This window comes from Pezoporus occidentalis, unplaced genomic scaffold (assembly GCF_034315485.1).
Source record: "Pezoporus occidentalis ecotype Australia unplaced genomic scaffold, CSIRO_AGI_Poc_V1 ctg244, whole genome shotgun sequence".
In the NCBI taxonomy this organism is placed as follows: domain Eukaryota; kingdom Metazoa; phylum Chordata; class Aves; order Psittaciformes; family Psittacidae; genus Pezoporus; species Pezoporus occidentalis.
The window spans coordinates 37,644-55,676 of record NW_026914330.1 but is presented as its reverse complement, the minus strand read 5'-3'; the positions used below and the strand labels follow the sequence as shown (position 1 = coordinate 55,676).

The following is an 18,033-nucleotide window of genomic DNA, read 5'->3' as shown; positions in this document are numbered from 1 at the left end:
CTGGGCTCCTGTGTGCATTTGGAAGCATAAGAGCTGTCCACTTTTGAGCCCCCAGCACCATTCAAGCAGTTGAGCTGGAGCCTTCAGACATGGGCTGTAGCCATCATACAAGGACTATGATGGTCCCAGGAGAGGGGTGGGTGACCTGAGACCCCAGCTCTGCCTGGGCTGCCTGTACTCCCTACCTGTCCCACTACATCTACCAGTTTACCTCTTTCCACAAGACTTTAGCAAGTTCAGAACTTGGATGGCTCCACTCTTCCAGCTGAAAGAGGCCAATGGGTTCAAGAGCTCCTGGAGCTGAGACTGATAAAGTCACTACCATGGACAACACAACTACATAAACTGTATAAAGCTGCCTAAAAATCTGCCTTAGCAGCCCATGGACCCCATATATTCAGACACAAATGGTTTCACGCTTGCAAAACTCCCCTGTTGCTGACATGCTGGAGGAGCATTTGAGCACAGGGTTCAAAGTGCCAGTGATGTGTTGGGCTGAATCTGGGCCAGCATCACTGGGGCCTAAGTGCCCATCCATGCCTTGGCCTCATGGCTACATATAAGGTGGTAAAGGGGCTGTTCCTCCCAGCAAGTACTGAGCCCAGGGCATCCATAAGCCACAGCTCATGGCAGAACTGGTCCTAGCTTGCACTTCATCCCAATGGACAGCCAGCTGCAGCATCACCAGCCCTGAGCCTTCTCCACCCATCCCAATCATCAGGCTGGGTTTGCAAGTTGTTACAGCAGCTTTGTGTCAAGAAATGGAAGGATACAGCCCCTGGGCTTGTTTTTATCCAGTGACAGGTCCCATGAGCTTAGAAATATACAAGGGTGATATTAAAGACCCTTAAATAAATGGAAAGCTGGCAACAGCATCCCTTAGAAAAAGTGGAGGTGCTCCCACCTGCCATTGTAGGTTAAAGAGTCCCTCAGATAACTCAAACAGGCACTGCCTTCAGTATGTGATTTCATTTAAGCCTGGTGAGGTACCGAGATCCCAACGGATTGCCATGTAGAGAGCTTTGACAATGTCTCTGAGACACTAAGTGCTTGCCTGTTGAAGGGTTAATGTTGCAAGGGAGGCTCACCCCATGCCACAGCATCCCTGCTTTCTCCTCCAGCCCCTGCTGTGTCACCTGCCTTGCCACGGGGTACGCACAGGCATTATCACTGTCACCTTCCACTCTAGAAGCACCCACACTGGTGCTGTTTTGTGACAGACATGCTGTCCTCCCCCCACCCGTGGCTGCAGCTTCACCTCTACCTCCTGCCCTGAAGGGAGCTCAGTCCTGGAGGCACCATGAGCTCCATCAAGATGCAAGACCTCACACATCTGCACATGTGGGTCTAACACTGCACGCATGGCACTAATCCCACCCAGTATGAGGTGTGACCAACAGCGAGACCCTTAATCTTCTCTGAAGCTGTACTTAATTACATTTGCTCTCCAGCATCTGCCATGTGCTACAAACCTCAGTGCTTGCTGGAAGACTCAGCTCTGTGCTAGGCAGGCATAGTGGAGCACCAGGGACTGCAACCACTGGAGAGTGGACACTTGGAGCCCATCCTCACTTTGAGCTGGGTCTTCTGATGGCCAGGAGATGTGATGCATCTCAGAGGAGCACTTGGGCAATGCTGCCCCTTCATGACAAGCCAAGCCCTCCCCAGCCCCACTGCCATCACACATCTCCAAGTGGTGAGCATCACTTTACCTCCTGAAGCTCCTCTCTGTAGACTGCTGGGTGGATTTTCCTGGAGAGATGTCCAAGCCCTGCCGGTGGCTGGAGAGAAGGCTGTCTGTCTCTAAGGGGTACCTGCCTTCCCCCTCTGAGTGGACACTGGGGGTCTCCAGGAACTCCTTGTCATTCCACGCACCCACTGTCCCATCCAGAGCCTGGTACCTGATCTCGATGGATATGCTGGTCTGCAACGCAGAAGGAAGACACAGTCAGCACTCATAGGCAGCATAAGAAGGATGGAAGGTCCTGCGAAATCAGAAAGTCAGGAAGAGCTGTTGCATCAGCTGGCTTTGTATCTGAGCCTCACTGACCCCAAAGAGTCTTCTTTCCTAGGGCATGAAACAGTTGGAAGGCAGGTCTTTGGCTTCAGAAGGTGGTCTGACCCACCTCAGGCACGGTGCTGCAGCCTGCATCCTGCTCAGACACCTGATCCATTTGGAGCTGCTAGTGCATCTCAGACCTGGGTGGTGATGCATCAGATATGAGAGGCATGAAAAGCCCCAAACAACAGACAAACCACTCAAGCATCTGAAAGCACCACAAGCAGATGAAGCCATCTCGTGCTGGTGTATTTCGCCTGTGGTGCATCACCTTGTGAAGAATTTGTGCCTTGCTGTTAAGTGCTTGACTGCCAAACCCCACAGATACATGATGCCTTGCTCCTGCCTGACCCTGTCCCCAGGCATTCTTGGGCAGGTTTAGGTCAGTCCAGGTTTGAGGAGGAGGTCTCCCAGCCTGCCCATGAGCAGACCAGTTGGGAGAAAGATGGAAATGGATCTGGCACTGAGTCTGTCCAAGCTTTATCTCAAGACTCTTCTGTATGCACCAAGTAAGAGTAAGGTCCTCTCCCTCTTCCATGCGGTCATTCCACACTTACACACCGAAGACAGCATTAAGCTGCTGTAGCAAATTCAGGACTGGAGCTTTTGAACATCTGTCCACCCATAATCATAGAATCATAGAACCACAGAAAGGTTTGGGTTGGAAGGGACCTTATGATCATCCAGTTCCAACCCGCTGCCACAGGCAGGGACACCTTCCACTAGACCAGGCTGCTCCAAGCCCCATCCAACCTGGTCTTGAACACTGCCAGGGATGGGGCAGCCACAGCTTCTCTGGGCAACCTGTGCCAGGGCCTCACCACCCTCACAGGGAACAACTTCTGCCTAAGAGCTCATCTCAGTCTCCCCTCTGTCAGGTTATAGTCATTCTCCCTTGTCCTGTCCTTTGCATTTGATTACAGGAAGATGAAGTTATGTCTGGAAACTGCTTTTATATAAAATCTGTCTCTGGATTTAAAATGCCATCAAATATGTGAGAGTTCATCTTGATGCAAAAGGCTGCTGGCACTACCTTTGCCCTGATATCCAGTGTAATTCTAAACCCACAGCTTTGGTCAAATCAGCCCAAAAGATCTCTCTCCTAAAAACATATCTATTTTGAAATGCAAACAGCTGCTATAAAGATCAAAGCAAAATCAAAACCCATTCTCCCACCTCCAGCTTCTATGGAGAAATTATATTTGATGCAGAGGGAATTGATTTTAGACAGAAGGACAAAACCAAAATGGTAACAAACTGGGAGCAGGAAAATTTATTGCAAAATCTCCCTTTTTTCATCTTTATCCTTAAGAGGAGGGTCAGCATCCTGACTTGCTCCAACTGCAGCTGGTCAAAGAGATGATGAAAAGGCCATACAAGGTATGGCCTGGAACAATTCTGTGCATTTAGCAAATGACAGCTAAAGGGTGACTCCAACCCAGCTGGAAACAGAGCTTTGTGGAAGGTTTTGACTGATTTTATTCTTTCTATGGCAAAATACGATTTTGAGTCAAACAAAGTGATTTGTCACGCTGTGTTGACATCACCAACCTGTTTCAGGTTGTTTATAAAAGCAAATGCAAAGAAGAAACAAAGATCCAGGTCAAAATATTAATCTCTCACATTTTCAACCCCCCTTAATGCTGTTATGAAACAGATGCTCTTGAAACTCATTTTTGAACTATGGTTTCATCTCCTTTATCTTAATTTACCTCATTTATCTCACTTTTAAACTATATTTTATAGAATATCAGGTTGGAAGGGAACTTCAAAGATCATCTGGTTCAACCTTTAAAAGTTTAAAAGCTCTTTAAAAGAAATGAAAAATTGTAGGTAATAAATGGAAAGATTCTGGTTTGGGCTGAATAAAATCATAACTGGTTTGAAGGGGAATTTGTAGGTGCAAGCTGAAACAAAGAGAAATTCATGCTGGAAACAAAAGTACAAATTTAATAGTAAAGAAAACTAACAAGCAGAATGCTACAATGAAAGGCTGCTGGATTGCTCTGCCACTGGCATTTAAAAATCATTTTTATTTGTCTGAGGGTTTTTTTTGTTCACTGCTTGCGATAATAGTAATGAATTCTGAGACATCCCAGAGCCTCTCTTGCAGGAGGCCACGATCTTAGTATCCCTTCTGGCTTTACAATTCCTGGCTCCTTTAATATCTTTGCTAAGGCAAGTCAATGATGTTACTAGGGACGGCTGGGAGCTGCCAGTGAGGTTTTGCAGTCAGCCCAGAAAAAGACAAAAACAGTTTTCAACCCTTCCTTCCACAGAATCATTGAATCACTGAATGGTTTGGGCTGGAAGGGTCCTTAAATTCCATTTGGTTCCAGCCACCCTGCCACAGGCAGGGACACCTTCCTATCCTTTGCATTTGATTACAAGAAGATGAAGTTATGCCTGGAAACTGCTCTCCATGAAGCTGTGGCAGTGAAGATGCGTCTCTACCTACACCCAGAGTGCATCACAGGTTTTAAGGAGCTGAGAAAGGAAAGGTGGAATTGCCAAGAGGGGACATATTGAGATTGCTTAGTTTCAGCCTTCCAGTACCTAAAGGGGTCAACAAGAAAGCTGGAGAGGGGCTTTAGACAAGGGTCTGTAGGGACAGGAAAAGGGGGAATGGCTTTAACCTGACAGAGGGGAGATTGAGATGAGATCTGAGGCAGAAGTTCTTGGCTGTGAGGGTGGTGAGGCCCTGGCACAGGTTGCCCAGAGAAGCTGTGGCTGCCCCATCCCTGGCAGTGTTCAAGGCCAGGTTGGACGGGGCTTGGAGCAGCCTGGTCTAGTGGAAGGTGTCCCTGCCTGTGGCAGCGGATTGGAACTGGATGATCATAAGGTCCCTTTCAGCTCAAACCATTCTGTGACTGTACAATTTTCCTACTTCTGGAGGTGATTTTTGCAGCCCTTGCACATTATTTTTCTTTGAGCTTGCTCAATGCAAGTAACATGTTCTTCCAAGCAAAACCTTTTTCTTTGTATATCAAAGGAGGAGGCGTGCTGACATCCAGTTATCCCATCTCAGCAGACGGGCAGTGGCTTTCCATACCTCTGCTTCCTCCATATGTCTGATCATTTTTCAGTCCCTCTCTCCTCCTGCAGCAGCCCTCACTGGCTGTGGTCCACTCCTATGCCTACTAATAAAATCTTTCGAGGCTGGGAGAAATTGGGTCACCTCTCCTCAAGGGCCATCCCTGCTGCCCATCAGGAGCTATTCTGGATTAGGTTTCCACTAATATTTGTCTATGCAAATTGTCTCAGGTTTTGCCCTCTGGATTATCTCTTCTTCAGGCTCCCTCAGAGCAAATTTATTCTCCCGCTGGAGCAAAGTCTGGCAGCAGGAAGTTCAGTTACCTCTGTGCCTCTGTTGTTGCAATGGTTACTGCATGGGAGAAGAGATCTGAAATCCTGATGGAAGCCCAAAACGCAAGTGTACACCCTCACATCCTAGCTGCACGTTGAACAGGCGTGGCCTGGGGCTAAGACAATGTCCCAGAAATGCAGGGGAAATACAGGGATGAGGCATTTCGGCTCACAGCTAGCTCAGGAAATGCAGGATTTGTGCCGGAGCATCCATGGGGCTTGCGGTGTGAAGGACATGGGGGGATTTTTTGTCTTGTCCAAGGGAGATCTGTGGTCCTGTAAAATCTGCCTTGCCCAGGCTGCCTTGATTTTGAAGCAATAGGCAATAGCCAGTATTTATGTTTTCCAGAGCACTCTGTAGATATCAACTAAAACAGCTCCAGCAAAGCTGCCATGACATAGAGGAGATGTAGACACGAGGTCCTCAAAGGAGAGGTGATGAGCACAGATCCAGCACACCAGACATGGGCTTGGAAGGTCATTTCTCCTCCAGGTTCTTCCAAGTTAGAAGCACATGGCTTATGTAGAGGTGAAGGGTAGCAGACCATTTGCTTCGACCTACTATGTGGCTATAGCGCAGCCAAACAGCAAGGTACCAGGCAATGCAGGCACCTCCTCAGTCTTAGGTTAGTTCAGTCTAAAATCCCACATTTTTGACATCAGGAAGTTGAATGTACTTAATTTTTCATTTGATTTTTTTTGCAGTGATTTTCATCTCTCCCCCTTGTGACACCGAAGGGTCTTAAAAATACGGGACTTTCTTCCTTTGGAGGATCCCATGGACACTAATCAGGTAACTTCTCCATCTGATAAACCAAGAGAACAGCAGGAGCTATTTTTGCTGGCATTATAGCTTCATCCCAGGTCTGCACCTCTTTCATTTCTTCTTCCTCCTCAGAACAGTTTCTTGTACTTTTATTGGTTTCATTCCCTCTAATCCCACAGGAGAAGTCACCTCTGGTCTGCTCCTAATGAAACCACTCATCTTTTCATTGCTAAGTGCTTGTTGTTAGCACAGAGGGTCACAAGCAATTGCACTTTTTCTTTATGCTGAGTCTAGGAAGCAGCTTATAGAGGAAAAGGGGGGAGGTTGAGGCTTTATTTCTTAATTAAAACACCAGGGTTTTGATACTCAAGAAGATCATATGTAGCTGTATTTCCAAGTATGTTATAAAACTCCATGGGAAGCAGCTCCCATTGATGGGTTACAGGAATGCAGATGGGAATGCAGAGAGTTACACAGCAGCTGCTTTGCCTTTGCCTGGTCATCGGGGCTCAGGATGAGGGGTGCAGACACACACCAGCTTGTATTTCTTATCCTGATTTTCCCCAAGGGCTTATAAAGAATGGGACTTCAGATGAGCTGCTGCAAAAGGTATGTCTCATGGGCTACAAGGGCAGAAAAGAAGCAGTGTTGAGGTCAGAGACAAATAGAGCTTTCACTGTGCACCCTCAAGACAGTCCTGGCTGCCTTATTCCTTCAGACCAAAAGTAATAGGATGAAGGGCAGGCTGAGGATTTGGGATTTCAGGAGCATAACACAGACTGCCCTCTTCCCACAGTCAGCAAAAATATGGACACACAGACCAAGCCTGAGGGGCAGCACCAGCTGCTTACTCCTCTTGACCTACCTGAATGGCTGAATTATTGTCATCTATGAGTGTGTCCGTCACCTCTACCTGCCCTTCTTCCACCACCTTTTGCAGAACCATCTGGAAGGTGCCAATGAGCCTATGGAGCAAAGAAGAGAAAAGTCAGGCAAGCTGTGCTGAGCACCCAGATACCGTTTTTAATGGGAAAGAACTTTGATGGCCAAGTTGCCCAAGCATGTGAGAATGGTTTGCTTCCCATTTGCCTTAAGAGGACAGAGAAGTGACATGGAAGATCAGAGGATGGCCAAGGACTCTGTCAGCTGAACCAGTGACCCCAGCTCTGTGGAGATGGTGAGCAAAGGAGAAGCAAGGAAGGAAACCATTTCAATGGAACACTGTTGGTATAAGAAGAGAAGGAGACTTTGGGAACCATCTGTCTTGTATTACTGGGATTCAACTAAAGGAACCCAAACTGGCCTTTTCCGTCCTGAATATCTGCAGCTATGCTTGCACTCATGAATTGAACATGGAAAGAACCAGGGCACTGTCCGCAGCTCATCTGCACCAGGACATTATCAGCACAGGACATGACATGGGGAGGTCCCAGGACAACATGATTGGCAGCAAATCACCCCCCCAAGGAGGAGTTATCCTGGGTGTTGTGGTTTAAACCCAGCCACACAGCTCATTCACTCACTCCCCTCCCTTTATGCCCCCCCTGCCCCGGGAGGGATGGGAAGGAGAATCAAAAGAATGCAACTCCCACAGGTTGATAACAACAGTTTAGTAACTAAGGTATAACACAGATCACTACTGCTACCACCAATGATAATAATGATAAAGGAAATAACAAGGGAAGAGAATACAACACCTCAGCACCAGCTGACTGATAACTCGCCCCACTCCTCCTCCAACCCTGCAGTCCCTAGCCCTTCTGGGTAACTCTGTTACCTCCTGGGCATGATGTGCTGTGGTATGGAATACCTCTTTGGTCAGCTTGGGTCAGGTGTCCTGTCCCTGCTTCCTCCTGGCTTCCCCTCCTCCCTGGCAGAGCATGAGGCTCACAAAGTCCTTGGCCAGACCAAACATTTGAGCAGTAACTAAAAACATTGGTGCTATCAGCACTGTTCCCAGGCTGAAAGTCAAAAACACAGCACTGCGCCAGCTACCAAGAAGGAGAAAAATGACTGCTACTGCTGAACCCAGGACACTGGGGTAGGACATCCCCGGAGCACAATGGGTGTGCCTGGTTATATTTACAGAAGGCATTGAGTGATGGTTTAACACATTACTTCCTCCTTCCCAGGCTGCTCCCACACTTGTGCTGGATGCTATTGCTCTGACAGCAGAGCATTCCCATCTTCTCTTCAGTAGAAAAGGAGCTGGTTTCTCCAACCCCACGGATGCACTGAGCAGCCTGCCTGATCCTATAGAGGAACAGGTGAGGAAGGCTCACATTTGTCCCACCAGACCTGCACGTGCTGACACCTTCCACGGGCTGAAATGGATGCTGAGGGGGTATAACACCTCCCAGCCACCATGGCCATTTCTCCCCTGAGCATCTGATCACCATGTAATCTCCCCCAGGATGAGCAGAATGAAGGCATCTAATTGCTCTTAGTGGCTCTTGCCTGGGTTTGCTGCTGCTCTTGCAGCCAGGGTGTGCAGCACTGTGCATGCTGAAAGCAGCCACGTTTGTTAAATTACAGGTCCAAATAGACACCACAGAGAGCAGAGAGGCCTGGCACATCTAATAAAAGTCATTGCTTATTTGCCAGCTCATGGCTTGTCAAGGAGCTGTAGCTTTATGTTCTTCATGTTCTGCTGTGGCACCAGAGGGACCAGCCCCTGAGAAGACCCAGCTATAAATCAACAAGTGACTCCCGACATGGAAGAAGCCCTGAAATGGTGAATATGCCTTACCACATCTGCTTTGCAAAGCATCTCCAATGCCATGATCCCAGATGACAGGGAAGGTATTGCATGGCACACCAGGAATATGCCTGCAGTGTTCTGCTGACTGGGGCCAGCGAGAAAGCTGCTGCTGATTAAACTACTTCCTTACAAACCTTAAGGCATCACTTACCGAGATGCTGTTTTATCAAGATGTGATTTTAGAGTGGGAGACAAGAACTCCCTGTGATGGGTGGTGGGATATTGAAGGCTCCTCTGCCTCTGCCCCTGTGTAATCCAAGCACCCAATGTTGTGCCTGTGTCACAGCCTGGAGACCCAAGGTAAAAGCAGGGTCAGCAGATGTGCCCTAGATCAGTCTAAGGAAGGGGTTTATTTTTCCCAGCTCTCAAGACAATCCCTTAGGTTTTGAAGAATCCTCTGAAATGGAAGTGTAAGGTTTGCCCAGCCTTGCTCAACTCTCTGGGGTCTGCACTGGCTTTGGGCATTGATGTGCTGGGTCCTGCCTGTGCCAGCCCTCTGTTTTTAATTTCCCCACCCCAAACAGTCTTTCTTTGCACAGGTCTCTGTGCCCCTTTGTGCACACACCTGCATGCTTGGGGATCAGAGTGTACTGACGTAGGCATTTCCCTGACCAAAGAAATCAGACTGTGCTGTGCAGTTAACCCACTCTACACCACTCATTTATAATAATAAACTGCCTGAGGAAATTCATAAAGTACCTGGGAAATACAGAAAAATGACCTTACTGTTGCTCATCTGCTTATCTACCTCTACCTGACTTGCAGCAGGGAGGTCCTGCTTTCCAACAGACCTCTGACAGGTCCTGCTGGTGATGCTGGTGATGCTTGATGCTCCAGGAGCAAGGGAGAGACAGGGCAGACCTGCCCCAGTGTGCTCTGCAGGATGGGACCCTTCCTCCTCTCTTCAGCTCCCATGTGTTGTGCACGGGTAGCTCTCAGCAGTGACCTCCTGCATCTCCAAGGTGCTATGCAGGACACTGAACATGACCACCTTTACTTTGTGCACTTCATATTGCTTCATGCACAATACATAATATACCATTGCTGCTCATGGAGACCTGCTGATTCTCCTAGATGGGCTTGTCTAGGGAAAAGACTGCCATAACAACCTGCATTTCAGGTTTGCTAAATAGTGATGCTTGCTGTTTGCAAAAGCAGAAGCTCTCTTGTTTTACAAAGGCTTCCTTAAGGGAAGTCCGTGCTTTCTTTTATTTTTTAGGGGTTTTAGTTGCCGAGAAGCTCACCATAACCCAGCAGTGTGTGCTTGAGCCTGGAAACCAGACATGTCCTGGGCTGCATCACCAGCAGCATGACCAGCAGGTCGAAGGAGAGGATTCTCCCCCTCTGCTCCACTCTCATGAATGCCCCCCTGCAGTCCTGCATCCAGCTCTGGGGCCCAAACATAAGAAGGATGTGGAGCTGTTGGAGCGAGTCCAGAGGAGGCCACAAAGATGCTTTGAGGGCTGGAGCACCTCTGCTATGGAGACAGCCCGAGAGAGCTGGGCTTGTTCAGCCTGGAGAAGAGAAGGCTCCAGGGAGACCTTAGAGCAGCTTCCAGTGCCTAAAGGGGACAACAAGAAAGCTGGAGAGGGGCTTTTGACAAGGGATTGTAGGGACAGAACAAGGGGGAATGGCTTTGATCTGACAGAGGGGAGATTGAGATGAGATCTGAGGCAGAAGTTCTTCCCTGTGAGGGTGGTGAGGCCCTGGCACAGGTTGCCCAGAGAAGCTGTGGCTGCCCCATCCCTGGCAGTGTTCAAGGCCAGGTTGGACAGGGCTTGGAGCTGGAGGCCCCTCCTGCAGACTGACTCTACAGACATCTCTGTGACCTGCAGGGTCTCTGGGTCAGGTTTACCCAAGAGAAGCCCAGGGGCTGTACAACATCACATCCATCTCCACCACAACTCTCTCCCCATGTATCTGCAGTCCAAAGTGCACACTGCCTGTGAGTGCTCATAATTGCAGGCTGTTGCTGTCACAGGAGCTGGTAAAAGCAGGTACATCAGAGCCAGTCCTAGCCCTGTGACAGTGCCTTCCAGCCACAGTATCTGGATGGTGACAACTGGCAAAGAGCAGATTCTCCCATCTCCTGAGCAGACGGTGAGATGCAGGCCCTTCCACCATCCTCCTAACACGACTTTGCAGCCCTTTCAGCCTGACTTGTGTGCTTCTGAACACCCCAGCTCAGCTCACAGACCTCGGCCCAGCTCATCTGCCAGTATGTAAATGATCAGGAAGATGGATCTGTGTTAGGCTGGGGATAACACGCTCCTTCCTCAGACCCCTCCCAGCACACTGCCCCTGGCAGGCAAGAGCCAAGCAAGAGAGAATGAAATATTCAGGACTTGTCTACACAGCCTTTCATTTCCAAGTGTTTCATAATTCATCAAGTGCCCTGCTCCCTTCCCTGGCATTTCTGCTGATGGAAAGAGAGGCAGTTTTTCTGGGTCACTCGTAATTTTATCAGACTGTAGGTACCTCTCTTGTTTCAAACCCAGCTTGGCTGATTTGGTGTTTAGAGCTTGCTCAAAGCCTTGGATCAGGGCAGCCTGGGACTGCTGCATACCCCATGATGTGGCTGGGGGTGACAGTGAACCAGGCCAGGCATGGCCAGGGCTGAAGTCCCACTCTGTCTGAGCAAGGGCTCTGAGGTTGAGGGATGCATCTGGCTTTGCTAAGAGCATTCTCCAGCCCATGAAGTCCTGTCCCCCTTCCCTGCCAGCTCAGCCCTTGGATGATGTTTGCTCCCTGGGCAAGTTCTGCTTCTGCAGCATAGATGAGCTTCTGGCAGGGGGTGGCATTTCCATCCATCCATTCACACATCATCAGATCCTAGGAAGTGATGAAAGAGAAATCACGGCATTTCTGTCTTGGTTTGGTCCCCACTTCCAGACATGTGTTGCAAGGTAGCATGGGGAAAGCAGAGGGATGCCACTGATTTCAACCCATTGCCAGGCTTGCAAGAGCCTGAGAGATTGAAATGAAGGCTCAGCTACCCAAGGAAGGATCCAATCTGCACTTAAAGACCTAAGGGAGAGGTGGTCTCCTGCTGCTGAACCACTTGGAGTTGTTGGCTCCATCTAAATTAGCTTAGAATTAAGCCTGGGCACTGTCCCTCACACATCTATGCTGGGATGCTGCCTGCCAGCCTACACCAACCCCAATCCATTGGAGGGATGCAGGCGCAGGAGCTGGGCAGCCCCAAAGAGTTTTGGAGAGGAGAGCTTCCCCATGTGGCCATTGCCAACCCAGCTGGGTGCTTGGGACAGAAAAAGACCCTGGTGATGTCTGCACTGGGTACTAGGATAGATGGAGAAAATCAGTCAGACCCAAATCAAAGATATGAAGTTGAAATTAGGATTGTAATCTAATACCTAACTTGGGGGGGGGGTTATCATGCTGAACCACCATACAACCCATCCCTGCAGCCTTGCCTGCTCGCCACCCAAACAAACTTTCAATGCTTGTCATTATTCAAAGTGTTTGAGAGAAGACGGGGGGGGGTGTGTGTGTGTGTGCAGTGCAGAACATAGGGCAGGCAGGGAGTAGCCACTGCATCTCCATGCATCCGCCTGTCAGGACACCTTCCCACCCCCTGGCACTAAGAGCTGCAAACACTGAAGGATTTGGTTACACCCCCCGAACCACAGGAGCATCTCCAAACTCCTGCATCCAGGCTGCAGCGCAGATTACACACTGAGCTGGGAGGGAGAGCAGCTCTCCAAAATGCCTGCCCAGTGTAAAGTCTGCCCTGAATTAATGAGCTTCTGCAATACAAAACAGGCAGCACAGGGACATGATCAATGCCCAGGCTGCCCAAAGAAGGAACTGTGGTAGGTGCTAATCTTTTGGGTTGTCAAGGGGGCTCAGATGACCACGCGGTTCAGCCCTACTCAACTAAAATCTTCTGAGGTGGTGAACCTTGTGGATTTGTCTGATTTGTCAAAGTGATGGCCACAAAATTCCTGCTTCTTGGTCCATGATCAGGCCATATCTTCCTTTCCTTACCAATAAGCCAAACAGAGATGATGATGACTTCAGGGTAGGCAGATCTGCTAAGATTCCATATGAAGATAGGCTAAGAAAGTTGGGGCTGTTCAGCCTGGAGAAGAGAAGGCTGCGTGGAGACCTCATAGCAGCCTTCCAGTATCTGAAGGGGGCCTACAAGGATGGTGGAGAGGGACTCTTCATTAGGGACTGTAGTGACAGGACAAGGGGTAATGGGTTCAAACTTTAACAGAGGTTCGTTCAGGTTAGATAAAAGGAAGAAGTTCTTTACTGTGAGGGTGGCGAGGCACTGGCACAGGTTGCTCAAAGAAGTGGCAAATGCTCCATCCCTGGCAGTGTTCAAAGCCAGGTTGGACAGAGCCTTGGGTGTTATGGTTTAGTGTGAGGTGTTCCTGCCCATGGCAAGAGGGGTTGGAACTGGATGATCTTAAGGACCTTTCCAAACCTAACTATTCTATGATTCTATAACTCCGGCTGCTCCTCTCTAATCAATCCCACTTTTCCAGTTCCTTTCTGAAGCAGTGGGCTCTGTAACTAGACACATTTTCTTTTCAGACTGAGGAAATGCATGACAAGGTCCCACAGGGCTGCATTGGCCACCAGCATCCTGGATGATGGATCCCTGCCTGCAGTCACTTCCAAGCATTGCTCACAGGCATAACAGCTCCCAGCAACCACTTTGTCAAGTTTTCACTGAACTTTTCATCTCTTAATCAAAATATTGCATGACAACAAGTCAAACACAGTGCAAGTCTGACTATACCCCAAAATTGCCTCTTTATCAAGAAATCTTATCCCAAATTAGTTACCTGACAGGGCTGACAGGCATTTGCACTATTTCCCTTGTCTTCCAGGGTGAAAAGAAAATGCATTTGTATTTAATGAGAATTTTTGCAAGAGTTTGATGAAAAAAATGTTAATTCACTGAGGCAACTTTTGCTATCTGGAGGCTGCTGAGCTGGAACAGCTGCGGTGTCCTACATTTCACTCGTTATCCAAATGATAACAAACCGGTAATAATTGCATACACTTGGGAGTGTAGGCTCTGACTTGTGTAACACACAGGCTTGGTGCAAAGGGGGTAATTAGGAGGGAAGTGATTTAGGAAGCTTTAACTTAAAGAGTCAAATGATTACAGATGAAGCTGCAATTTGGCCAGACAGTGAAAGAGGCTCTTCATTTTCGTCCAAGCTCCAAGGCACTCATCGTGTGAGCCACAAGAGGTAACAGTGTGCATTTATCAGTACTGCACAAACACAGTGGATGTGCAGCTGTTGGAGTGAGTCCAGAGGAGGCCATGAAGACGCTCCAAGGGCTGAAGCACCTCTGCTATGAAGACAGGCTGAGAGAGCTGGGCTTGTACAGCCTGGAGAAGATTTCAAGGTGAACATAGAGCAGCTCCCAGTGCCCAAAAGGCCCAACAAGAAAGCTGGAGAGGGGCTTTTGACAAGGGCCTGTAGGGATAGGACAAGAAGGAATGGCTTTAACCTGACTGAGATTAGATCTGAGGAAGAAGTTGTTCCCTGTGAGGGTGGTGAGGCCCTGGCACAGGTTGCCCAGAGAAGCTGTGGCTGCCCCATCCCTGGCAGTGTTCAAGGCCAGGTTGGATGGGGCTTGGAACAGCCTGGTCTAGTGGAAGGTGTCCCTGCCTGTGGCAGGGGGTTGGAACTGGATGAGCTTTGAGGTCCCTTCCAGCCCAAACCATTCTATGCTGATTCTGTGATCATTTGCTGACCATGTCCACCTTGAGGTGAGCCAGCCATCCCAGCTGCCTTATCCCCTGCCCATTTACTCTTGCTCTTGGTGAACCAAGATAACTTGCACTGGACTCTGCACAACTCTGCCTCTGCAGCTTCCCTCCTCTCTTTCAGCTCTTTTTCACACGCCAGTCTTGCCTGTAGAACTGGGCAAGTTGTGTGACATGGTATTACTCACAGAAAGGCTGATACCTTTGTAGACATCTTGTCTGATTAGCTTGCACCTCTGACATGGTATGGAAACTTCTACCTTTCCAGCTTCCTGCCCCTGGGGATATCAGTCCTCTCAGGTCATAACCAAGCACACCCTGTGCTTTTATCTTTACCTTCCATGGAAGCTGATGCTAGAAAACCTTAACGAGACTTCTAAACAACCACTTCATTCTAAGCCTACTTTCTTCTGTCTTCATTTTCATGTCTTCTGAGTTTTTCTACTGGAATAGATGAGGAATGAACTGTTTCCTCCCCAGTTTAACCTCATGGCTATTTATTATGGCTTCTTTTGAATTGAAGAAGACTGATTTAATTCATAGTTCCTATTTTAAATCTTTTGCCTGTTCTGTTGGATCCATTTTGCTCCTGCACAAAGGAGTCAGACAACCAACAGCTTGTTGCCAAGAAAGCCTAGGACAGCGCTGGTGATCAACTTTCTGTGTGTCCTGCTGAAAGGATTCGTAGAAAAACTTGATTTAATGATGTTTGGATAATTAAGGTTACTGCATTGCTCCCACCTACTAAGGTGCAACTTCACCTTACAGTAGCACAGTTGGACTTCTTGTAATAAAGTTTGGGGACTCAAATCATATAGGAAAATGACAAAAATAAACCCTAAATTGTGCTGATGGCACCCCAAATTGTTCCATCAGATTTTTGTCTTTCTGGTGAGGCTAGAAAGGGACCCTAAAAATCTTGTTTTGGATAGAGACAAAAGCAAACCAAGAATGAGGCCAGCATGGTGTGATTTTTATGTCAACATTTTGTCTGGGTTACGAGTGCACTCAGTTTCATTTGAAGAGATTTAATTTCTGCCTTTTAGCAATTCTCTAGACAATAATAACATCTTGATGAGTGCATCTGTAGCATCACTCATCCAGTGGTGAGAACCTCCCGCATCACTGATGATGCTCCAAAGCCTGCAGCTCAAACCTCCGCAGTGTTTAACCAACCAGGCTGGGCAGCAGCAAGTCTTGCCCAGCTGAAGTCCAAGCACTGTCTCAATGAAACAGGGGCACCTTCTGGTTTGCAAAACGCATCTCTTGCAACCCAAGTTTGCTCTTCAAGCCCTGCTCTGCTCGAGGAGGGCAACCAGACAAGAGGGGAACCTTACTGCACCAGAGTTAGTAACTTTTCCCATGATACTCCTTCTACAGTGATTCTGCAGCAGATTGTTTTCCGAGGGTGAAATAGTGAGCACCCAGGTTTCTGCAAGTTGGAGCCACTTTTGTACAAGACTCGAATTGCACAAAGGCCTCATTTGCTGAAGAAGCTGGAGTACAAAGGACAAAACAAAGCTCTATTTTTATCCTGGAGAGCACAGTGCTGTATTAAAAGTCTTTGGTATTAGTCTCTTTGTCTCTCTGTCAGGTAAGGAGAACCAGCTCCTGCCTTTTCTCTGTGGGTATCAGCTTTCTGCAGGGGGATATTATCTGTGCCCACACCCATACATTGTCCATCAGGAGCTGACCAGTTTGTAATGTGGCTTTCACCCTTTGGCCAGATCCAGTTACTGCTGCTTGCCCCAGAGAGGAAAACAGTGACATAGAGGAAAACAAACCACCCTGAAGCAAAAGCTCTTAGTTTTTGGGCAGTGTTCCTCATCCTTAAGGGATGCGGTCACTGACTGGAATTGTCCTTGTTTTATGTAGCAGGACCAGGAAATGCTTGTCTAGGGTGATCCAGACGGTCAGGAATGGGAGTAGCAGCAAGGAGCAGACCTCCTGCCTCAGGGATGATGCTCTGGGGCCACTGGACCACACAGCCATCCTCTCTGATGTCTCACCAGCACAGCGTGCTGCCCTGGCTGCTGCCTCCACTTGCTTCATGCATCTCTGCCCTCTCCTGTCCATATGATCCTCTACCCCACACCACTCATACATGCCCCAGAGTGTCTTCTCCTGCTCAGACACACTCAAAATCCACCTCTGGGACCTCACATCTCACACTAGTCTGCTTGCACGTGCCCTCTCCCAAAGCCCTTCACTGTGGGATCATGTTATGCATTTTTATACCCTTTTGGTCCTATACTTGCATGGAGCATTTCCAGTCCGCATCTGCACCAGTAAACTAACCATGGGCAGGATGTGGCACTGCCCTTCACCCACCTGCACTTGGACAGGTCATCCCTGGGGCGGTTTGGATGGGTCTTGTCTGGAGAAGAGAGTTTCAATCCTGGGGATGCCCTAACTGGTGAGGTGCTAGAGACAGGCTTCTGGGCTGGTGGCACTGCTGGGCTGGTCCTTTTGAGCTGTCCTCATGCATTAATTCCCAGCTTCCATGCTCTACCCCTTTCTTTGGGCACTCAGGTACTGTCCCAGAGCCAAGAGTCATGGAAGCCTGCAGCCCCTCCAAGGAGCCAGCACACAGTCAGCTGCTGTAAGGAGGCTGAAGCACCTGGCCAGGGCTGGCACAGGATTATTTTACCAGCTAATTAGCTGCATGCTGATGGCCACTAAGGTAGGAAACAAAAGCAATTCAATGAGCCACTAGCCATGTCTGGGCTCCTGTCCACTCCATTATTCAGGGTGGACCTGCATCAGGTGTCATGCCTTTATCTGGGGCTTTGATAAACAGCACTAATCAGCTGCATGTGAATTATTCACAAAGACCACAGCTCACTTTCCCAAACCCCAACACCAGCGCTCTGCTTCTCCCCACACCTCTGCCTCCTCTCCAAGATCATGTCTGTCTGTCCTGCTAAAACTCATTCATGTGCAAGAAGGATGGGCTGTAGCTATAGCACTGGCTTGTGATCTGGGGCTTTAATTATTGTTGGGTTTGTATACCACAGATTCCCTGTGTTCCCTTGAGGGAGGTGCCCAGATCCAGCTGCCTGGGAGTGAGAGGGGGTCAGGTACATCAGCTGTGCCTTGGCGCTAATATCATGGTGCAGACATTTCTGAGCCAGCAGGGAAATGCTGTGAGTCTGAGCACAAATCCCTGGATAATCCCTTCATATTTATGACATGGAGTGGTCTATTCTGCAGGTTGTTTCCTGCCACGGATGCTCACATCTGAAATGTATTCCTTCTTCCACAGTAAGAAGCTTATAGGGTTGGAATAAGACTCTCCTATCACTGCATCCTTTGGATTCCTGATT

General features: G+C 48.6%; 1 protein-coding gene across 15 annotated transcripts in view; it reads right to left on the bottom strand.

Moving 5' to 3' along the window:
* The window catches only part of OTOF (otoferlin), a 98,169-nt gene that overhangs the window by 60,251 nt on the left and 19,885 nt on the right, over window positions 1–18,033 (bottom strand). For all 15 annotated transcript variants that reach the window (XM_062622586.1, XM_062622588.1, XM_062622593.1 and 12 more), the window contains exons 4-5: window positions 7,057–7,156; window positions 1,713–1,924 (exon numbers count right to left, since the gene is read on the bottom strand). In XM_062622586.1, coding sequence (XP_062478570.1) covers window positions 1,713–1,924; window positions 7,057–7,156 — 312 coding nt within the window. The remainder of the gene's footprint in view (window positions 1–1,712; window positions 1,925–7,056; window positions 7,157–18,033) is intronic.